The 24,505-nt window shown below is 39.0% G+C and overlaps 1 protein-coding gene across 2 annotated transcripts in view; it reads right to left on the bottom strand.

The window, feature by feature from the left end:
* Positions 1-24,505, bottom strand: part of PRKAR2B (protein kinase cAMP-dependent type II regulatory subunit beta) — a 100,990-nt gene that overhangs the window by 6,836 nt on the left and 69,649 nt on the right. For both annotated transcript variants that reach the window (XM_081535957.1, XM_081535956.1), the window contains exons 4-8: positions 24,221-24,304; positions 13,038-13,144; positions 6,600-6,753; positions 1,878-1,979; positions 222-296 (exon numbers count right to left, since the gene is read on the bottom strand). In XM_081535957.1, the coding sequence (XP_081392083.1) occupies positions 222-296; positions 1,878-1,979; positions 6,600-6,753; positions 13,038-13,144; positions 24,221-24,304 (522 nt within the window). The remainder of the gene's footprint in view (positions 1-221; positions 297-1,877; positions 1,980-6,599; positions 6,754-13,037; positions 13,145-24,220; positions 24,305-24,505) is intronic.

The following is a 24,505-nucleotide window of genomic DNA, read 5'->3' as shown; positions in this document are numbered from 1 at the left end:
TTTAATATATATTCCTTAAGATTCAATTAAAAAAAATAAAAAAATTCAGATAGCTTGATGGCTATAAATTAAGCCGTTTGTAATAGATTTGGCAGGAAATAATTATATTAATCCATCACCACATACTAATTATGGACACACGAAAATTTTATTAAGACTTAGAATATATGAGAATCTTTTGGAAAATAACCTCAAACTGAGCTCCATAAAAAGTATTATACCTGAGCAATGATTTGTTCTCCATCGTTGTATACTTTGGTGCCTATCACATCTACCACTTTCAGGCGTTCGGAAACCTATAAAGGAAAAAGAATACAGTTGACCCCTCAATGATATGGGTTTGAACTGTGCACAGTCCACTTATGTACAGATTTTTTCCAGTAACTATACAGTTGCCCCTCCATATCCACAAATGCGGAACCCAGGGCCACAGAGGGTCTACTGCAAGGGACTTGAGGATCTGCAGACTTTGGTATCCACCAAGGTCCTAGAACCAATCCCTGTGGAAACAGATGAACAACTGTATGAAACAAACTATCAGGTAATCTTAATTATTTCATGGGTTTAAAAACGGTAGCTACAGGCCAAATAAGCTGATCAATGTGTGTGTTTATATTAATAAACCTAATTAATATAAAAAGCACAATCGCTCAGTGGTGTCCAACTCTTTGTGACTCCATGGACATGAGGCTCTTCTGTCCATGGATTTTACCAGGCAAGAATACTGGAGTAGGTTGCCATTTCGTACTCCAGGGGGATCTTCCCAACCCAGGGATCGAACCCATGTCTCATGTGTCTCCTGCATTTGTAGGCAGATTCTTTACTTACTGAGCTATCAGGGAAGCCCCATTATATGAATTACTTGCCAGCATTTTAAACAAATTTTTCATAAAAACTTGAATTTCCAGCTTCTCTTGAAAAATCAGAATTGTCAGCAACACTCAGCCCATATTTCCATGTGGCATAAATAAACTCTGGTGGACTAGCAGCTGTTTCTTAAGATGGAGCACATGCTCTCCAGTTTACCAAAGTCCCATCCTGGCTTGGTTTTCTTCTTTGTTACTTGCCTAGCTCTGAAGGCATTTGAATTTCCAACTCTGACCTATTTTTACTTAAAGAGATCTGCCGCTGGAGAAGATGAGCTGCCCAATATGCATTCTGAAATGAGGCCCGAATTTCTACCAGGTGAATACTGACAAGCCAACACAGGGACATGTCAGCAGGTAGGTCTGTTAACCCCAAGGATTCTGGGTGAGAGGCTGGAAGGATGGTATTGCTATCACTCAGCTGGGGAAGAGAAGGAAGGATGTTTGGGATGTGTCGGTTTGAGATGTCTTTTAGATATCCCAGAGGAAATGTTAAATATGCAGTCAGGTAAACAAGCCAGGCATTCAAGGGTGGGGCCTTGCGCAGTGATGTCAATTTTAAGAGGCATCAACAGACATTTAAAGCCAGGGGATTTGACAAGCACAGCAAGGGAGTAAGTGCAGCCTGCAAAAAGAAAGAGAGGCCTTGGGATGCCAACTTTAAGAGGGAAGGAATAAGGAGGAGAGGCCAGTGAGGACGTTCTGTATTTAGATAACCTCTTCCTGTAAAGGCTACTGCCTACATTTATGTGATTAGTTTACACCTGCTTTTAGAAAGAGACCTCATATAAATCTGCTATAGCTGCTCCCAGGAGTCTATTACTTGCAAACAACAAAATAGATGCACTTACAGGAAGTAAAAGAAATACCAAGCTATTAAAACAATGTAATCTTTTCAAGTGAAAATATGGATAGATTATTATTCAAAGAAACCTTCTGCAGAGCTAAGCATTCCTAACAAAACAGAAGCTGTTAAAGCAAAATAAAATAAAAGCACAAACATATACTTACTTCCAAAGATTTAAGGAATGGCAGTGACTCGATAAAGCTTTCATACATTTTTCTCTTTTTGGCATTATTTTTTACAATTATCCTCCTGAAGGTTACCCTGTCCTAAAGGCAGAATATCAAATACGAAGACAATTAAAAGGTAGACTTTATGGGGAAAGAAAGTTTGAAGAGATAGTTTCATTTTATTCCCTGTAAGAAACAAACAATAATTGAAGATTTTCAAAATAAAAAGATTAACATTTTATACTTCTAATACAACTCATTTCAGATTTTTATTTCCTTATACAAGTGGTTGTGGATGTGACAAATATAAAATGTGTGTTATTTTCATATAACATGAAATTTTATAAAATTTATAAAATAAATATAAAATGTTATTTTCATGCTTTTGAAAGAAAGCAAGTTTACTTAATTCAGAACAGAGATCTGATCAACATGTAACTAGCGGTCTAAACCCACGAGGTGGCGCTGTTGCACAATTTTAAAAAATACCAGCTTGTTTTTTATTTTTCTCCCCAGCTTTTCGAGATCCAGTTGACTTGTAATATTGTTTAGGGTATACAACATGTTGATCTGATATACTTATATACTGTAAAATTATGACAACAGTAGAGTTAGTACTACACATAATTGTCATTTCTTTTTTTGTGGAGACATTTATTCTCTTGGCAGCTTTCAAGTATATATTGACAGTATTGTTAACTATAATCATCAGGTACACTGGGTCTTCAGAACATATTCACTTTATAACTACGCCCACCAGCCCTTGGCAACCAACATTCTACTCAGTTTTTATGAGTTCAACCTAGCACTCAGTTCGTTATAGATAAGAGCCCTGGAGTGTTAAAATTCAGTGGGACATGATGAGCATTTTTTTTTTTAAGGTATAACACATACAACATCATACTAGTTTCAGGCGTAGGACCTAATCATTCAGTATTTGTATCTGTTGTGAAATGATCACTACAGTAAGTACTTAACATCTATCTCCATAAACAGTTACAGAATTCTTTTTCTTGGGATGAGAACTTTAAAGATCTACTCTCATAGCAACTTTCAACTATACAATACAGTATTATTAACTGTAGACACCACACTATATATTACGTCCCTAGGATGTATTTTTAACTGGAAGTTTGTACCTTTTGACCCCCTTCACTCATGATCAGCCTTTTATTTAAAAACCAAAACAAAACAGAAAATCTGAGTGTTCATCCCTTTTAGTAAAGTGTTGTTATATATTTGTTTCAGTTATACACAAAAGCACACACACATATGCACTGGTTGTGACATTTCTTCATGTGTTTCTTGTGGGCTGCAGTAAAAAAAAAAAATACATGGAAACCAGTAGTATTAGAAAATGTTTTTAAATCGTGCAGTTACAATGTAAAGAGAGCTTGAAAAATTATTGACTCTAGGATTCTTTGTAACATCCACATATCAGAGTTTTTAAAACCGTGCACAGAGAAACTACAGTTTTCTTGAGAAGACTTCAATTCCAGTGTTTATCATGTTCATTGTCCTCAAATGTTCCTATGTTTATACAACCTCAAGGATGCAACACTGAATTGAGGAACGAGGGAAAACTTTAAAGGTAATGGCTCAAGAAATGGTCTTTCTACAAATTTTACATTTTTAAAACTCCTACAAACATTATATTAGTTCTCAGTTAAGAGCTCTCAGAATTATGTTAGTTTGGCATACGCTGATCAACAACTATAGTATTTTAATACAAAATAAAATTAACAGGGGTATGTTCTTTAATTAATAGACTACTATGACAACATATTAAGGCTGAATTTAAATGAATTGATAGGATAGAGAAAAATGGCAGTTTGGATCTAAGTATCTAGGAAATTAAACATCCTGTTCTCTAATTCAGTTTACTACAATGTTATAAGGGCTGTGATTTGGATTTGCACTCAATCATTTTTTAAAAGAAAAAAAATTTTCAAGATAACAAGTAAAATTATTGAAATAATTTCCAAGCCTGGCTCTGCATTGGAATCAGTTGTTGTGTTTTTTTCCAAAGAGGTTTCTAAGATCCCAGACTTTAATGACTCAATAGGGCTCTATAATACTCTGCATTTCATGAAAGCTCCCCAAGTGACTCTGATATATAAACAGGTCTGGGAAGCAGCTGCAACACCATTTTATGAACAAGGTTTATTGCAAAACAGAGAAGAAATAGGTTAGCAATTTAAGAAATTAACCACGGCAACAAGCTATGTGTCTCAGGAAGAATCTACTAGTGGCCCACCTCTTCACACTCACTGTGACATATCAATAAAATCCAGAAAGTCTCATTTCAAATGTTTTCACCCTAGTCATTTCAGTCGTCACCTCTCTGAATCACGAGCATGATCACGTAGATCAGTTAATCCCCCAAGGCTAACAGTGACCTAGACTTATTTACAAAGTTGGACTAGTCTACAAAGGACTTTTCTCTTGAGATTTGCTTATCTTTGCACCTGCACTTACATGGCAGAGCTCCAACCTGTTGGTCTCAAAAGCAAAATTCCTTCTCTATTTGACTTTGTCTGAAAGGGGGGGCTAGTTAGGCCAGCTGCTAAGAAAGCAGATTTGAAGTATTAATTATGTTAATGACTATAATTTTTTAAAAAAACACCCACTTCACTTATACACATACCCTAAGGTGATCATCACAAACTGCTCACTTTCACAGAGCTTAAAACAGCTGTGTGCTTAGTCTCTCAGTCACGTCCGACTCTCTGCAACCCCATGGACTGCAGCCTGCCAGGCTCGTCTGTCCATGGGGATTCTCCAGGCAAGAATACTGGAGTTGGTTGCCATGCCCTCCTCCAAGAGATCTTCAAACAGGTACAGATAAGTTAAAAAAAAAAAAAAAATCTATGAAAAATCCTTCATCCTTCCTGAGAACATGAGTATCACATATACCTGGAAATTGCTGGACCACTGTCCCTAGTTTAAGGTTCCTTCCAGGGCTAAGAGCTATCAATACCCAAAGGGCCAACCTGCTAAGTATGTGACCTTGTTCCAAGGATGTGCATGAGGAGCCTTCCTTATCGTGACAATCTGACCCTGCCTGGCAACCCCATCAAGATGATTAAATTTTAAATGGTACCTTCTTTAATGAAACAGATCACAACCCACCCTTGTGACAGTGGGCAAACACTTCCTAAGGGCCAAGTCTACTCGGTTTTGAGTGTTTATTTTGTTGGCTTTTGGGTATTCAAATCTCTGATTATCCTTAAGACACTTCAGATGACAAGCTCCCTTCTACCTGAAACAATTCCAGTTTTGCTCGCACCACTTAAAAAGTGACTCATAACATTTTTAGAAGTAAGCAGTAGCTGCCTGGGTCTCAGAAGAAGAAATGCACAACAGGTCTTGTTTCTCTGATCGAGAGATATTTTATTGGCTGAATTCACCTCGGAGTCAAAGGCTGAGTGGTGACTGAACCATGCGTTAACTTCTGTGAGACTACAGTTCTTGAAAAGGAGGTTTTAACAAACTTCCTGTTACTTCAACCTCACCTCCTTCCACAAAAGAATTTGAGAGAAATAACCAAATAAACTCATGTCAGAACCATAGAGTAGGATGTTATCAACAATTTTGAAAGAAAACACAAGCAGTATCAACATTCCCTTAAATCAGCGCTCCTTAAAGTGTGTTCTGGGCCCCTGCAGCCACTCCACTGGTGCCTCCCGCAAGCGTATGAGAAATGCAGAATCACAGGCTTCAGGCCAGACCCCATGAGTCGCATTCTGCTTTTTAACTAGATTTCCAGGTGATCCCTAAGCACTAGCTTAACCAGAGTCCAGAATCAGCTTTACTCGGATCTGCTACTTTTGTCTCCTAAGATCATTTATGAAAAGAATGTCCCCCCCGCCCCCACTCAAGTCTTTAAACCAAATTTTAAGCCTTATAGAAAAGGCATCATTAAGAAATTTATTTTTCTTTTTGGATGGATTTTTTTAAAATTGGAGTATAATTGCTTTACAATGTTGTGTTAGTTTCTGTTGTACAACAAAGTGAATCAGCTATAACTATACATATATATTCCCTCCCTTCTGAGCCTCCCTCAAGAAATTTACTTTAAAAGCCCAAGTCTGAGAGTTCCAACCCTGAGAGTTGAATAAGTTTGTCTGTAATGGAGCCTAGGTAAGAGAATTTCTTTTTTAACACCTCTAAGTAATTCTGACGTGCATCCATGTGAGTATTTTTTCTCTACGCAGCTGCTTGTCAATGCAGAGTTGTTACCAATCAATTTATACTACACAGAGAGTCTCAGTTTACAGTGGTTTCTCAAGCATGCGTGAGACTCATACGATGGGCTTGCTCCAAATACAGATCGCAGAGCCCCATAGCCAGTTTCTGAGTCAGCAGGCCTGAATCAGTAAGTGGGGCCTCAGTGGGCATTTCCAGCAAGTTCCCAGTTGATAGAGATGCTACAAGGCAGGGGACCACACTTGGAACCACGGATATTATACCTACCACAGAAACCTACCAGAAAAAACAGCACTGAAGCCTCTGTTTATTTATGTGACTGGCTGGTTTTTAAGAATGGGTAAAAGAGGAGCATTTAGGAGCATCTATTAGTTGCTTAATAAATTCTCCGATGACCGATGCTGACCCCCAAACCATCTACCTATTAAAACTAAAATACTGCAGCTACCTGGCTGCTAGCATAATGATTTTTTACAAATGACATTCAGATCAAATAAATACTTCACTCACCAAACCCCACAGAGCACCAGGAGAGGTAGCAGTGATTGTAGCTGCTCTGGGTGTGTTGTACATTAAGGCCAGTTCGCCAAAACTCCCACGATTGTCATAGTTGCCAACACACCGTCCAACACCATCGCATTTCACATAAATATCAAATGTTCCTCTGATGGATGCATGAAAAAGAAGATGTAAAAGTGATTCAAGTCAAGTCTCATCACAACAAAATATGAGCCTTTGGCAATAAAATCTCATTCTTTTTTTTGTTGTTGTTAAAGAATTACTTATTGCTTGGTCTTCTTGCTCAGACATCATAACACATTCACTTGATTAAAATTTTAAATGTCTAGAAGGATGAACAGTGGAAGTTCCCTTCTGCCCTGGTCCATCCATTCAGTTTTCTCCAAAAAAGCCACTGCTCCCAGCTTCTACATCCTTGCAGAGGTCTTTACACCTGGGAGCAGCGGGAGCTGGGTGGATGCACTGGAAGCCTTCCAAAGGTGCAGGAAGTAACAGGAGCCGTCCCTGAGACTGAGGGCACATCCCCAAGGGTGACAGCTGGGGATGGGCTCTTACTTTCCTTTCCTCTCCGATGACAAACAGTAATAAAAGGGCATCAATACATGACAAAGACACTGCCTGTTCTGGACAAGCAGGAAGAAGAGACCATCAGTGGGACTAGGGTAAAGTCTGTACATGGGCCTGCTAGGGGCAAATGAGAGTAAACAACACACATTTAAGATAAAAAAAAAATAAGGGATGAAAATATAACTGACTGCAACCAAAGAGAACAGGCAAAGAAAACCATCTGAAGGAATGCATGTGAATCTGCTGACCTCAATGAGCTCTGAGTTTAAGAATCATGGAGGCTAGCAACATTCACTATGTAACTGAAAAGTGTTTGTTTCCAAAACGAACAGGCATTACTTTTGAGATCAGAAGAAAATAATCTTAAAAAAGAATATAGCTCTAACAATCTGGTCAGCCATTACTGTACAGTACCTACAGGGTCCTTTATGATCTAAAGGTGGGGCCGGCAAGCTGGGGCCCAAGACTGGTTGCCTGCTGCTGTAAATCAAGCTTCACTGGAAAGACAAACACGCTGGCTGTTTCCACACCCTCCGTAGCTGATGTGTGCTACGAAAGCAGACTCGAGTAGTTGCAACACAGACCTTATGGCCTGCAAAGCCTGCAAAATTTATTCTCTGGCACTTTATATCATCTGGCCGTGTATGTTAGACTGACCACCCATCTAAAGGTGGTAGAAATTCAGACTAAATATCTGATCCTGGTTTTCTAGATTTTTTGTGCTTATCTTTTAATTGGGTTCCTTTTTCTAGCAAATAAAACGCTGTTTGCATGTCACTGCACTCCAGATCCTTTATTTCTATTAACTTCATTCTCTCTGTGGAAGACTGTCTTTTCATGTACTGTATCTGATCAGGGAACATGGCTTCAAGGCTTGCTGCAACACCTGTGAGGTCAGACAGGAGAAATTCTTTGGCTTTATTCTATTGGCTAAAGTCTAGCAAAGACAAAACAGGGAGTGCTTTTAAGATTAGAAAAGGATTACAGATGGTAAAGATGCAACAAAAGCAAACACATGAGGTATTGAACAAAAGATATTCATGAATAAGAATAACTAGTTTTTAATATAATCCATGACTAGAATGGCTGTTTCAGGGATTCCTTCTAGAATTTGTCTCATGGACAGTTATTTTTCAAGTCTAGATTAATTTTTCTATTTATACATTTGCACTAAAACCGTTTTCTACATTTTTCTACTTTGAGTAGGATAAAATATACAACAAATGTGCTGATGAGAAGTGCAGTGAGCTACCGGTCCTGTTAAAATCACATCAGTCTAAAAATCGGCTAAAACACTACGTGCTGCTTTTCCTATAGATTTCTCCCCTGAGAACATGAATCCCCGGGCAGTGCAGAGTCACAGAAAGAGCACACATGGTGGCCAAGAGACCCGGGTGCTGGGTCGGCCCACACTCATCTGCGTGACCTTCCAGACTCACATCACTTTTGTGTGCCTGAGAATTTTTATGTGTCAAAAGGGTGAAGAGGAACTAAGGGAAGGCACTATGCACTAGTGTAAGGAGGTTTTATCGTCAAAATACCAACTAAACCAAAGCGATTCCTGTACGGTATTTGAGGTTCTCATATACTCCTACTGTTTAATACAATTAAACAGCTGAATGAATTTCTGAGGTGTTTCGTTGATGAAAGCTGCTAATGGTACCAGAATCGTGACTTTAATTTACACGTGAGACCATTCTAAAATCAGAGTCCCCCTCCAGCCCTGGGTAGTGCAGCCCCTACAGGTCACCAAGGTCTAAGGGATGAGGGGCTGAAGGATTCACCGAACATGCAGTACTGATGCAGGAAAGGTACCTCCCACAGCCCAGAGCAGGGAACAGAGCTGACAAAGACAGGTGAGAGGGGACTTCCTGTGAGGCCTCTGAGTAGAACACAGCTGGGCCCAGAGAAGCCAGTGTAACCCAACAGATCAGACTGGGAGATGATCCGTGTTCTACACCAATGGGAGAGGCTAAGGATTCCAAACATCTCATAAACACTTCCTCACTGCTTAACAGAAGTGGAGAAACGAAGGCTGAGCTCAGGCTACCCTCCTTTAACATTTCAGGGCTGTTACCCAAGTGGTCCACTAGAGAAGGGCATGGCAAACCACTTCAGTATTCTTGCCTTGAGAACCCCATGAACAGTATGAAAAGGCAAAAGGATAGGACACTGAAAGATGAACTCCCCAGGTCAGTAGGTGCCCAATATGCTAATGGAGATCAGTGGAGAAATAACTCCAGAAAGCATGATGGGACGGAGCCAAAGCAAAAACAATACCCAGCTGTGGATGTGACTGGTGATAGACGCAAAGTCTGATGCTGTAAAGAGCAATATTGCATAGGAACCTGGAATGTTAGCTCCATGAATCAAGGCAAATTGGAAGTGGTCAAACAGGAGATGGCAAGAGTGAAGGTCGACATTCTAGGAATCAGCAAACTAAGATGGACTGGAATGGGTGAATTTAACTCAGATGACCATTATATCTACTACTGTGGGCAAGAATCCCTTAGAAGAAATGGAGTAGCCATCATGGTCAACAAAAGGGTCCAAAAGGCAGTACTTGGATGCAATCTCAAAAACGACAGAATGATCTCTGTTCGTTTCCAAGGCAAACCATTCAATATCACGGTAATCCAAGTCTATGCCCCGACCAGTAACGCCGAAGAAGCTGAAGTTGAACGGTTCTATGCAGACCTACAAGACATTCTAGAACTAACACCCAAAAAAGATGTCCTTTTCATTATAGGGGACTGGAATGCAAAAGTAGGAAGTCAAGAAACACCTGGCGTAACAGGCCAATTTGGCCTTGGAGTACAGAATGAAGCAGGGCAAAGGCTAATAGAATTTTGCCAAGAGAACACACTGGTCATAGCAAACACCCTCTTCCAACAACACAAGAGAAGACTCTACACGTGGACATCACCAGATGGTCAACACCGAAATCAGATTGATTATATTCTTTGCAGACAAAAATGGAGAAGCTCTATACAGTCAGCAAAAACAAGACTGGGAGCAGACTGTGGCTCAGATCATGAACTGCTTATTGCCAAATTCAGACTTAAATTGAAGAAAGTAGGGAAAACCACTAATCCATTCAGGTATGACCTAGATCAAATCCCTTATGAGTATACAGCAGAAGTGACAAATAGATTTAATGGACTAGATCTGATAGACAGAGTGCCTGATGAACTATGGACAGAGGTTCGTGACATTGTACAACAGACAGGGAACAAGACAATCCCCACGGAAAAGAAATGCATAAAAGCAAAATGGCTCTCTGAGGAGGCCTTACAAAAGCTAGGAAGAGAAGAGAAGCGAAAAGCAAAGGAGAAAAGGAAAGATATTCCCATCTGAATGCAGAGTTCCAAAGAATAGCAAGGAGAGATAAGAAAGCCTTCCTCAGCGATCAGGGAAAAGAAATAGAGGAAAACAACAGATTGGGAAAGACTAGAGATCTCTTCAAGAAAATTAGAGATACCAAGGGAACATTTCATGCAAAGATAGGCTCGATAAAGGACAGAAATGGTATGGACCTCACAGAAGCAGAAGATATTAAGAAGAGGTGGCAAAAATACACAGAAGTACTACACAAAAAAGATCTTCATGACCCAGATAATCACAATGGTGTGATCACTCACCTAGAGCCTGACATCCTGGAATGTGAAGTCAAGTGGGCCTTAGAAAGCATCACTACGAACAAAGCTAGTGGAGGTGATGGAATTCCAGTTGAGCTATTTCAAATCGTAAAAGGTGATGCTGTGAAAGTGCTACACTCGATATGCCAGCAAATTTGGAAAACTCAGCAGTGGCCACAGGACTGGAAAAGGTCCGTTTTCATTCCAATCCCAAAGAAAGGCAATGCCAAAGAATGCTCAAACTACTGCACAATTGCACTCATCTCACATGCTAGGAAAGTAATGCTCAAAATTCTCCAAGCCAGGCTTCAGCAGTACGTGAACCGTGAACTTCCAGATGTTCAAGCTGGTTTTAGAAAAGGCAGAGGAACCAGACATCAAATTACCAATATCCACTGGATCATCGAAAAAGCAAGAGAGTTCCAGAAAAACATCTATTTCTGCTTTATTGACTATGCCAAAGCCTTTGACTGTGTGGATCATAATAAACTGTGGAAAATTCTGAAAGAGATGGGAATACCAGACTGTCTGACCTGTCTCTTGAGAAACCTGTATGCAGGTCAGGAAGCAATAGTTAGAACTGGACATGGAACAACAGACTGGTTCCAAATAGGAAAAGGAGTACATCAAGGCTGTATATTGTCACCCTGCTTATTTAACTTATATGCAGAGTACATCATGAGAAACACTGGGCTGGAAGAAACACAAGCTGGAATCAAGATTGCCGGGAGAAATATCAATAACCTCAGATATGCGGATGACACCACCCTTATGGCAGAAAGTGAAGAAGAACTAAAGAGCCTCTTGATGAAGGTGAAAGAGGAGAGTGAAAAAGTTGGCTTAAAGCTCAACATTCAGAAAACTAAGATCATGGCATCTGGTCCTATCACTTCATGGGAAATAGATGCGGAAACAGTGGAAACAGTGTCAGACTTTATTTTTTTGGGCTCCAAAATCACTGCTGATGGTGATTGCAGCCATGAAATTAAAAGACGCTTACTCCTTGGAAGGAAGGTTATGGCCAACCTAGAGAGCATATTTAAAAGCAGAGACATTACTTTGCCAACAAAAGTCCGTCTAGTCAAGGCTATGGTTTTTCCAGTGGTCATGTATGGATGTGAGAGTTGGACGGTGAAGAAAGCTGAGCGCTGCAGAATTGATGCTTTTGAACTGTGGTGTTGGAGAAGACTCTTGAGAGTCCCTTGGACTGCAAGGAGATCCAATAGATCCATCCTAGAAGAGATCAATCCTGGGTTTTCATTGGAAGGACTGATATTGAAGCTGAAACTCCAATACTTTGGCCACCTCATGCGAAGAGTTGACTCACTGGAAAAGACCCTGATGCTGGGTAGGATTGAGGGCAGGAGGAGAAGGGGACGACAGAGGATGAGATGGTTGGATGGCATCACCGAACCGATGGACATGGGTTTGGGTAGACTCCGGGAGTTGGTGATGGACAGAGAGGCCTGGCGTGCTGCGATTCATGGGGTCGCAAACAGTCGGACACGACTGAGTGACTGAACTGAACCCAAGTTTTGCTTAAAACACACTGTTCTTTGGTGAAGTGAAACACAACTTCAGTTTTCTGAAATTGTATTTTCAATATAAATACAAACCTTCTCACTTAAATAATTTCTCTTCAGAGTTGTTTAACAAATAGAATAATGCATCAACAACTTCTGGAAGGACACTCAAACTACTCACTTTGCTGATGAGATGATGCTAAAGCAGTAAAAAGAGAGACTAACTTTCCACCTTACGTCCCTCTGAATTTGAATTTTTTAAACCATGAGCATGCTTCACTTCATTAAGCAGTAATAAAGGAAACTTTTTAGAAAACATAATAACAGATTGAGTTATATGGATTCAATATCTCAGATGCTGTAGTATCACACTGCTGTTTTCATGTCAACAAGAGTATCCAATTCTGTGACAAGTGTAACCAGCCTTCAAGTAAACTTAACAAATGAGGAGGCTCCCAGTAAATGACTGAGATTTATTGATTCACCAAAAGTCAACAGTCATGCATACATTATGCCTCTTTCCTTGATCCAGCACAGTTTCATTGCACAAGTTCAAAGCAGGTTTATAGGCTCAGTTACATAGGAATAAGGGTAGACAGGCAATAGCAATTATTGTATGTTAATCCATCAATCATTATAACACATTGAGATTTTCACAAAAGGTTCATTACATTTCAGGAGCAAAGTCACACAAAACTTACCTATCAATTACATAAAAGTTGTCGCCATCATCACCTTGATCAATTACATGTTCCCCTTCTTTAACCAATTTTTCAAACATGGCATCTAATACTTGAGACATCTGCTCCTATTTTTCAAAAATAAAAGACATAATCTTTGTTTATCTAGAACATGTTTTCTTAAAGAACCACAGTTAGCTCTATATTTTTGTGAACAAGCTCAAAGAAATGGAAATATCATGACTGCCATTGAGTCTTGTAAGAAAACCTACAGAACAGTCCCCTCCTCACCACATACAAACCAGATGATTATATATTTACTCTCATATTCAGTACCTGAATAAAAGTAATTATAATTGGTCTATTTCAGAATATTTGCAATTATCACCACTTTAATACAAAAGGAAACTAACCACCAAATCATCATACAACTTGTGAAATATAACCGTAGCAACTAAAATTATCAGGTTAATAAATAACTATTACAAATGCCTTTTAAACATACCTAAACTTTAAAAAAATCTTTCCTATTTTAATCATCACTGTAATTTATAAATGTTTAGCCAATTTAAACCCTGACTCCAGTCCTTCTTGGTTTAGCACCAAAAACAATACAGAATACACCAAAAAAAACAAAACAAAAGCAAAACCAAAAATGATTGTAGCAAACATTCCATCCATGTCCTTTATCACTAAGGTTCTCTTTAAGAAGCAACCATGTACCTCTCTAGGACAGATGTATTAAAACTGAAGTGAGAGACATCAAGCCCATCAGTCAACAACTATCTTGAAAGTTTGTTCTTCTGAGGTGTGCTTGACAAGGGTTAAGAATAAACCCTGGATAGTGAGAATGAACTAGAAAGCCAAAGAAATCTTTCCTCAGAACAAGTCCTGGAACAATTCAAAGGTCTTTGGGTAGTTAGAACAAATGGGTATGGAGAAACAGTATGGTGATAGTAACAGAAAATTCAGAAGATGTAGGAAGGTGTTAAGTCACTCGCTATGCTCCTTGGAAGGAAAGTTATGACCAACCTAGACAGCATATTAAAAAGCAGAGACATTACTTTGCCAACAAAGGTCCGTCTAGCCAAGGCTATGGTTTTTTTATTAGTCATGTATGAATGTGAGAGTTGGACTGTGAAGAAAGCTGAGCGCCGAAGAATTGATGCTTTTGAACTGTGGTGTTGGAGAAGACTCTTGAGAGTCCCTTGGACTGCAAGGAGATCCAACCAGTCCATCCTAAAGGAAATCAGTCCTGGGTGTTCATCGGAAGGACTGATGTTGAAGCTGAAACTCCAATACTTTGGCCACATCACGCGAAGAGTTGACTCATTGGAAAAGACCCTGATGCTGGGAAGGATTGGGGGCAGGAGGAGAAGAGGACGGCAGAGGATGAGATGGCTGGATGGCATCACCGACTTGATGGACATGAGTTTGGGTAAACTCCGGGAGCTGGTGATCGACAGGGAGGCCTGGTGTGCTGCGATTCATGGGGTTGCAAAGAGTCGGACACGACTGAGCGACTGAACTGAACTGAACTGAACAGATGGATATAAAAAGACAGCAACTCCAACCTCCCAGGCCAAAATCAATTATTACTATAAACAAATTAAGGATCTGAAGATAAGTTAGAGGGGGGTGGGGGGAAAGATGAAAGTGGAAAACACAGGTTGAAGAAACAAAATATTCTGGATCAAAAGCACAAACAGACTACATGTGATTCTCTTCTTCTTGAGATCCCATTAATATTTCACAGGTCCCATGAAGGTACGACTCCACAAAGATGAGAATAGGAAGAGGAAAACTGGAGGAGAGATTTCTAGAGCAAAGAGAAGTTACATGAGGGCAGAGAGAGGGTGCCGCCCAGAGATGGGCAGGGGGCCTGCAGCGTGGAGAGGCCGACCACCTGTCAGAGCACCAGATGCTGCAGACTGGGAAACACCTGGCCTGGTCAGAATGGGACTGAGACACTGCTGAAAACAGAGGGATTGATTCGAAGTCCTCCATGATCAGTTGATACTCTCCTTCCAAATGTTTGCATCCTGAACACAGAACACTAGCAACCAAGTATTAATCCCAACTCTTCCCAGACAAGAGATCAGAGTCAGGTTTTTAGGAGAAACTAAATAAATAAGACAAAACTAGAACAGCTGCTGTGAAGACTGGTGCCCTGGAACAAGGACCTTCACCTGCTTGGATGAGAGGTTCCTCCACGTGAACAGCTGGCTCCTTGCCACCCAACCAGCAGGACACTGGTGGACAGGCCTGCCCTGCTTACTCACGGGTCCTTGTCAGCTTTGCATAGCCCCTCTGGGAGCCTACAAGACTAAGATAAACAGCAGTATAACACCAATGAGCTAGAAGACTCAAGAACAGTGATGGTTAAAAAAAGTTTAACTTTTTTTACTCTGAAAGTTTTACTCTGTATACCCAGAGATGTTCAAGATGATGTCATAATCATGAGATGAAAAACAGGATGACTAGAAAAAGTGCAAGAGAAAAATGGGTAAGCTCAAAATTGAAAACATCATTACCAAATTTTTTTTCCTTTCAAACATTTTATCTTTTAGGTCAGTTTTAGGTTCACAGCAAAATGGAGCAAAAAGTATAAAGAATTGTCCTAAACCCGCTGCCTCCCCTTGCCTCTCCTCTATTAACATGCCCCAGAAGAGGGTACGCTTATTACAAGTGATAAACGTACAATGACATCAATATCACTCAAAGTCCACAGCTGACATCTAGGTTCACTCTTGGTGCTATACACTCAGTGGTTTAAACAAAGGTACCCGCAAAGGTAAAAATGTACCCACCATTACAGAATCTTTTGTAAGTAAATAAAGAACTAAGAAGGTAAATTAAAATAAAAAACTTCAAAGAAAGTCGATAGATGAAAAGATAGGAGTCAGGAACAAAGTGATATCAGAGACAACAAATGAAATAAAATAATTAGGACAGTAAAGAATGAATTTCCCAGTACCAAAGGATGTAAGTTTTCAGACTGAAAGGGCTCATTCACAGGCCAGCATCTCCACACTCACACGACAGTGTAGCTTTAGAACATCAAAGATACAGAACCGACAGCAAGGCTTCCAGCAAAAGGGGAAGGAACTCTTAAAAATATAAAAAGATGTTCCGACTTCTCTCAGAGGAATGCAAATTAAAATGGAAAGGAGATACTCTTTTTTTACCTGTCAGATTCAGAAAGATAAAAATGTTAGACTGTTGGAGATGGTGCGGGCAGGAGGAGTCCTCCTGAAGATGGTTGATGGAACAGGCCTCCAAAGGAGTGCTGGCAACAGTCAATAACATTTTGAAGGTGGTCCCTGTCTAGGATGTTATTATATGCACATTTTTGAAATGACATGTGCACAGGCATTTTTTCATAGCAAAATGTGCATCGTAAGAGCAAAGAATTGAAAAAGCAAGTTTATCTGCAAGGCTCTGGATAAATAAGTTCGGTATATCCACACATCAGAAAGCTACGCAGCTAATAAAAAAAGAACATGAGGCTTTTAAGATCCTCGTCTTTTACTGGAGTTGCTGACAAGCATGAGAACACTCAGTGAAGGGCAACCAGAAGTCTGCAACCCTGCCCTAAGAGGAACTCCAGTGAACGCATCTGCTATCTGCTGTCACACTGATGATGTGCGTGATTCCAGAGGCCAGAACTGGCGTGGCTGGGTAGACATTTCTAGAGATTTTGGAACAATGTGAAGACCTCCCTAAGGAGGAGAGCTGTCTAGCGGTGATGGAGCAAAGACATGAGTTCCCTGCTCCCGTCAAGGCAGGCTCCCCGCCTTGCACATGCTGTCAAAAGGGCTGTGTTTTTCAAACTGTTTATTGGAACTCAGGACTTTGTAGAGGCGCTTCAGGGATCAATTCTGTAAACAGCTTTTTAACCATTTTTAAAAATATTGAAACGTAGCTGATTTACAGTGTGGTGTTTGTTTCAGGTGTACAGAAAAGTGATTCAGGTATACATATATATTTCAGATTTTTTCCCCTCATTGGTTATTACCCAGATATTGAATATAGTTCCCTGTCCTATATAGTAGATCCTTACTGATTATCTCTTATATATAATAATGTGTACATGTTAACCCCAAACTCATTCTTAAAATGTATTCTAACCATTAAATATTAAAACTAAAGTAAATGAACACATTCAGATGGCTATATACATTAATACAAATTTTTTTATAAAGTGAAATTTCATATAACATAAAATTAACCATTTTAAAGTGAACATGTTAGTGGCCATACAGTTGTGCAACTACCATCTATATCTAGTTCCCAAACATTTTCATCACCCCAAAAGGAAACCCTGTGTCCGTTAAGCAATCAGTTCCCATTCTTTTCTCCTACTAGGCCCTGGCAACTACCAACCTGTTTTCTGTCTGTTTTGGATATTTCATATGATGGGGCTTTTTTTGTGGCTCAGACAGCAAAGAATCTGCCTGAAATGCAGGAGACGCAGGTTTGATCCCTGGGTTGGGAAGATCCCCTAGAGAAGGGAATGGCTACCCACTCCAGTATTCTTTCCTGGAGAATTCCATGGACAGAGGAACTTGGCGTGCTACAGTACACAGGGTCACAAAGAGTCAGACATACAGTGGAATCACACAATATGTGACTTTTAGTGCCTGGCTTACCTTACTCATTATAAGGTTTTTGAAGTTCATCTATGTTGTAGCATATATCCTTGTTGTTTAGTGACTCTTTACAACCCCATGGACTGGTAGCCCTACCAGGCTCCTCTGTCCATGGGATTTCCCAGGCAAGAATACTAGAGTAGGTTGCCATTTCCTTCTCCAGGGGATCTTCTTGACCAGGGATAGAACCCACATCTTCTTGTTGGCAGGTGGTTCTTTACCACTGAGCCACCAGGGAAGCCTCATTCCTTTTCATGGGTGAATAATATTCCACTTTATATATGTATATAAAATGGAGTGTGGTAAAAATACATACACATATATATAAAAATACACACACACATATATATGTAAACTTGCTCTATATATATATATGCACACACACACACCACAAATCACTTTTTCATTCATCTTCAATGGGCACTCAGGTTACTTCCACCTTTTGACAATTGTGAACAGTGTGACTATGAACAATCATATACAACTATTTCTTGGAACACCTTTTTCAGTTTTTCTGGATTTAAACCTAGGAGTGAAACTGCTGAGTCATATGGTTAATTCTGTGTTTAACTCTGAAAAGCCATCAACCTATTTTCCACAGTGCCTGAACTATTTTACTTTACCACCAGTAATGTACTAGGTTCTGATTTCTCCACATCGTCACCAACGCCTGTTATTTTCCTTTTTTAAAAACTGATACCATCCTAGTGGGGGTGAAGTGGTATTTCACTGTGGTTCTGACCTGTATTTTCACTTGTGACTAACCATTTTAAGAATGTTTTCATGTGCTTATTGGTTATTTGTATGTTATCTTTGGAGAAAAGTCTATTTAAGAACTCCACACATTTTTTAAGTTAGGTTGTCTGTCTTTTTGTTGTTGAGTTACTAGTTCTTTCCATATTCTAGATATGAGGCCCTTATCATTTATACATGATACAAATACATATATATTTATTTGTGGTGTGTGTGTGTACATATGATTTGCAAATATTCCATTCTGTACATTGTCTTTTTACTTTAGTGCATGATGTCTTTTGATGTACAAAATTTGCTACCTTTTATGAAGTCCAATTTATCTTTTTTCTTTTCTTACTCTTGACTTCAGTGTCTGTCTAAGAAACACTGCTAACTTCAAGGTCATGAAGACTTACTTACCCTTGTGTTTTCTTCTAAGAGTTTTATAATTTCAGAGCTTATATATAGATCTTTGGTCCATTTTGAGTTAATTTTTCTACATGGTGTGAAGTAGGAGTCCTACCTTGTTCTTTTGTGTGTGGAAATCCAGTTGTCCTTTCACCATTTATTGAAAAGACCATTCTTTCCCCAGTGAGTGATCTTGGCATTTTTGTTTAAATCAAATGACTACTGATATATGGGTTTGTTTCTAGACCCTCAATTCTATTCCACTGTTCTATATGCCTATTTGTATGCCAATAACACATTCTTTTGATTGCTGTAGCTTTGTAGTAAATACTTTAAAAACTTTATTTTATAAAAGTATAGTTGATACACAATATCGGGTTAGTTTCAGGTGGTAGAGTAAAAGTTTTGACATTTGCAAGTGTGAGTCTTCCAACTTTGTTCTTTTTCAACATTATTTTGACTTCTTGTATGGGGCCCCTCTTGTATGTACAATGTTAAAACATTAGACAATAGCAAAACATAATGTGTGTCCATGGATTAGCTTTATATACATAAATGTTACCAATTTAAACTTTTATAAATAATTTTTTAAAATAATATGTAATCTCTGTAAATATAAATATACTGTTTAGTAAAAAAAAAAAAAAAAAGAACCAGGCAGAACACAATGTAGAGTTTGCTGCCACTAAAATTTTTAAAAGAATTACCTGTATATACATAGCATAACCCTGGAAAAATATGCATCTTAGTGCTAAAAGAACTTGACTCCTGAGAAACTGGATTGCTGGGAAACAGGGATAGAAGGGAGATTCCCTTTCACTGACTATTTTTGTTCCTTTTGAATTTTTGTAAATTATATATGAGTATGTTGTTGCTGTTGTTTAGTCGCTAAGTCGTGTCCTACTCTTTGCAACCCCATGGACTCTAACCTGCCAGGCTCCTCTGTCCATGGGATTTCCCAGGCAAGAATACTGGAGTGGGTTGCCATTTCCTTCTCCAGGGGATCTTCTCGACCAAAGGATTGAATCCCATCTCCTGAGTCTCCTGCATTGTCAGGCAGATTCTTTACCATTGAGCCACCAGGGAAGCCCATATATGCATAGTGATTTAAATTTAATTAATTAAATTACCAAACTCTCCATTTGAACCCAGAATGTAATATTGTGTCTTTATGTGAGTTAAGAAAAACTTTTGGAAGAAAGATGGTGATCGGTTTGCAGGCAGTGGCTTTCATCCCCTTCCTGGGTCCCTGTGTGAGCTCTGGCACCTACTTGTGAAAGAACAGCCAGGGCTGGAGATGAAGCCAGTGGGTCTGTAAAATAGTGCTTTCTTGATGTGATGCTAATTGGTCCCACGGGGACCAAATGAGTTCATCAATCCAGGCAACATATGGTCACCTATCAAAATTACAAAGTTTGATTAAATGGTTTACGAATATTTTATTTTTGCTTACTATTTATATTTCAACTTGTTTACAGCAGGTGGAGGGGGAATATCAGCTTCATTGATTAGCTCTAGTCCTGGATGTTAAATGTAAAAAAGGATGAAATATAGTGCGATATAATAATTTTTCATTATCTTGAATTAGCTGCATTTTAAAATATTATAAAGCGTAAGAATTCATACATGGATGTATGAAAAAGTAATCCCTGCTAAAATACAGAACAATTATTTCTTTTAGAACTTCTCTGTGTGACAAGTGTTTGTTCTAGTCAATCAAAATGTAATTTCCCCATAATTATGCACAGACTGCAAAGAATGTAGGAAATATTTAATATGCAGAGGCTTATCTTGGGGACTGACAGCTCCTGTAGGAAAACCACATCTTATTCGCCTACAGAATGCAAATTCGAGACTGAGCTCGGTAAAAGGGCCCTGACTCCCTTAAAAAATAACAATTTACTCTCCATTAATTAAAGAGCCTATCATATAGCGTAGGACAATTATTTCAGTTTGCCTCAAATTAGAAGTATTTCAGAAGAAAAATGGCCTACTGAGTTGAGCATTAAAATATTCATGAAAAGAATATCTTCAAAGAGATTCATAATTATAAATGCTGGGCTCAATGTATGAAAATACAGAACTCCAAGAAAAAATGTTCTGAGGTCTAGGAGGTGCTAGATTTTCAAGCTAAACAACGCCTTTAAGAAAGTCAAATGAGATGGTGGATACAAAGCCACAACTGTGCTTCTCGTTAATTCGTAATTATGGCTTCCCCTTCCTCCTTCCAAGTTTCTCCTTTTCAGGGAAAGGCACCAGACACTGGGGGTCATCCAGGACTCTTTCTGTTAGGTCTCAATTCATTTGATCACCAGGGACCAACTTCTGCTCCTTCTGAGCACCTTATGAAACCATTACTTTCTCCCCTTCCCTAGTTGAGCCTCTTTTCCCCTTAACGAGGCATGGATCTCTGTTTCCTCACTGAGCTCCGTTCTTTTGTTCCTGACCTGTCCCTCTCTCACCTTTAATTCCACCCCTACACTGTCACCATAGTGACCTTAGACACCCCTGATTGTTACTGGCTCTGCTTAAAATGCCACTGCCTACACAGACTGTGTGTCCACTGCTCCTGTGTGGCACTCCGCACTGGTCCTTCCCAACACAGCACGTACATCTCAGCCCCCACTGATGGATGTCTTCCACTTCAGAATCCAGTGTTGACACTCCATTGGTTTCTTTCAACTGGCGATTTCTGACTCATTTTCCGAGGCTCAGTTCAGGTGTCTCTCTGGCTTCCTGGATCCTCAGGTGGGGCTGAGAAGCCTTCATCCTTCCCTAGCCTGACCATTTTATAGCATTTATCACATTTTACCGAATGGATTTTTATGTGTATTTGAATCCCTCACCAAGTATAAGTTCCAAGAGCACAACAACTATGTCTAAGTATTTTTGTGGCATCCTACGCTTTATACAGGCCCTGGAACACAGTGGGTGGTCAGGGAATTGACCTGAAAGGAGCTGCTATATGATATGCAGATTATATAAGTGGAATATGTAATTCAATTTAAATGCATTTGGGTTATGGCAAAAATATATATATGATAAAAAAACTGGAAATTTGCTTAAAATATGAACTTAAAATCTTCAACCTGCTATGTTTGGGGATAAATTTATTATTTCAAGTGGTTATTTTCTGAGAAAAATTAATTTTTACTTATTTATATTCTATATTGTTCTTAGAAGGATTTAAGATAGTAGAGAAATAAATCAAGATGGTATGAGATCAAATTCAAAAAAAGATCTTTTGGAAACAACTATTTAAATACATTTACTTCTTCCCTATAAAATATTCAACAATGGTAATTTATGAACTTGGTAATTTCATGAACTGACTTTTTCTTTTTTGTCCTTACAAACTGTGACCTTTAAATATATATATATATATATATAAAGACCTTCAACAGAGCAGTAAAACCTTTAAAAAGTCTAAAAAAATTCCTATGTTTATAAAAATAACCACTGTAATTAAGTAAAGATGCTCCCTGCCAGAATATACAGGAAAAGTTTTATTATTATTTAAAATGCAATCAAACTTTTCACAATGCTTTGAAAGAATTAAAGTTGCAATGGTAAGAAAACTCAACTTTCTTTAGAAGATAGAACAGAACAGGCAGCATCCGAGGAAACTATAACTGGCAGCTATTTCACTGATGCCTGTTATCACTGCTGAAGCATTAAAATACTGGTTGAAATGAATAGGAAAGTAAACAAACAAAACAACATATGGTAGTACCAAAATACTGCCCTAGAGTGTCTTCACATTGGGTTCTAGTCCTTCCTACTCAAAGTGTGGCTGAGAGAGGAGAGCACTGCTATCACCTGGGAGCCTGGGAGAAATACGAAGTCAGGCCCCACCACTGATTTACTCACTAGAATCTGCATTTTAAACAAGATCCTCTGATGATGTATAGGCATATTAAAGCTTGAGAAACTGTTTTTGGTGACCCTGAAATTTTCCCATGCAAAGTTCTGGCCTGAAAATAGAATCTCCTTGCTGAAGCCTACCTCTAACGATAAAACTAAGGGTTAATTTCATAGCTGTCTTCTGTGTCTATCTGAAGCAAAAAATTAAATACTAAATTAATTTAATTCCAATACCAAAATTACCATCTTAGACACACACACAGACAATGTTGTATCTTTTCACTAACAATTATTTGAACTTGTTTTGGTGAAAGATCACTAGAGATCGTAGTTTCCATGTCCTTTGTTTCATAGCATCATTAACATTCTTTAAAAGAAATCTAAGATTATCTGGAAACCCATCAAAATCTTTTAGTTCCTTATTCTACTATTTAATACTACCAGGAAATTTTTCCACTCATAAACTAAATTCCTACACTTTCTATCTTAATTCCATTTCTTATTCTTCCATTATTAGTTACCAGCAACCCCATTCTTTACAGCTTTAGTTTTGCAAACTCGGTGGTAATTCTGGAGGACCTAGATCAAAGTGGACAAAACCTGTACTATGTGGTCCTAAAATAAAACCTCCAAAGTTACAGAATGTAATCTGTGATCCTGGAGGATATAACATAAACATAACTGGTATCAGAAACAAGGAGCTTTCAAAAGTAATTTCAGGGTATAATATGACCCAGCATAGAAGACTTGGTATAATGCATCATAAAATGTATTATAAAGTATTCTTTATAAAAATGGCCTTCTAAAAAAGTCTCAGGCATCAATCTGAAAACTATTAAGATGTTCAGTTTGACCAAAAAAAAGAACTGAAATAAGTTATAAAAGTTGACTCAGGTTTCACATGAGAACATGGTAGCAAGGGTTCCTTCCCAAACGACCATATAGCAATGAATAAGCATAATCTGCAATGAAGGAAGCAGGGCATTGAGGTCAGGGTGCAGGGCAAAATCTGAACAGCATGATCACTCGTTCTGAGAGAGTGGATTCTAGAAATACATACCAAACCAAAGATGAGAGATTTCAAAACTTCTATGAAGAAAAAAAAATCCTCCTACCTTTAAAGTCAAGTAGAAGTTTACTTTTAAAATATGTATAATATAAAAGTCATACATTAAAATATAATACTGGCTGGTGAGAGAGGCACTCCCCCATGGGTCCTGCATACCCCTACTGAGTGGACAAAGAATGCAGTCTTAGCCCTTTATCCGGGCCACTTCTCAGGGCTGTGTCTGCAGTAACCTTTGATGGATGACCTAATGCCTTCCCCCGACACACAGCAGGCACTCACACTTTCTCTAACAGCAGTGATCCCTCAGCAACCATAACACAACCCACTGCACATACAGGCATCCATGGTGGGGCCTTTACATCACGCTGGGTGATGTCAGCTTGTAAAGAGGGTGCACAGTTCTTCTTCCAAAACCCTGAACAGTTCTTCACATGGACGCTGAAAAAAATCGTCTCTATTACTGAGATTTATCTTACCGGATCCAGGTTCTTAAATAGCAGGATGTCTTTGCAAGCCTCTTGCAATCGATTTCTTTGATCGTCAGTTTTGGGATGTATAATCTACAAGAATACCAAGTCCACAATTAGACTATTCCCCTTACTCATAACGGATAAAATTTCCTAGCAGGACATTAGAAGGAAGAATGGTTACGGCTGAGGTTCACTTTAGGTGACTAGACATTAACTACCAGGGAAAGTAATACAATTTGTCTCAGGGAGGTGGTGGACATTAATCAATACAGCACTTGAATGTTTTTCAAA

This window comes from Giraffa tippelskirchi, chromosome 10 (genome assembly GCF_054371585.1).
Source record: "Giraffa tippelskirchi isolate mGirTip1 chromosome 10, T2T-mGirTip1v1.2.pri, whole genome shotgun sequence".
NCBI classification, from domain to species: Eukaryota; Metazoa; Chordata; class Mammalia; order Artiodactyla; family Giraffidae; genus Giraffa; species Giraffa tippelskirchi.
The sequence above is the reverse complement of the archived record's forward strand: the minus strand, read 5'-3'. Positions and strand labels throughout refer to the sequence as shown.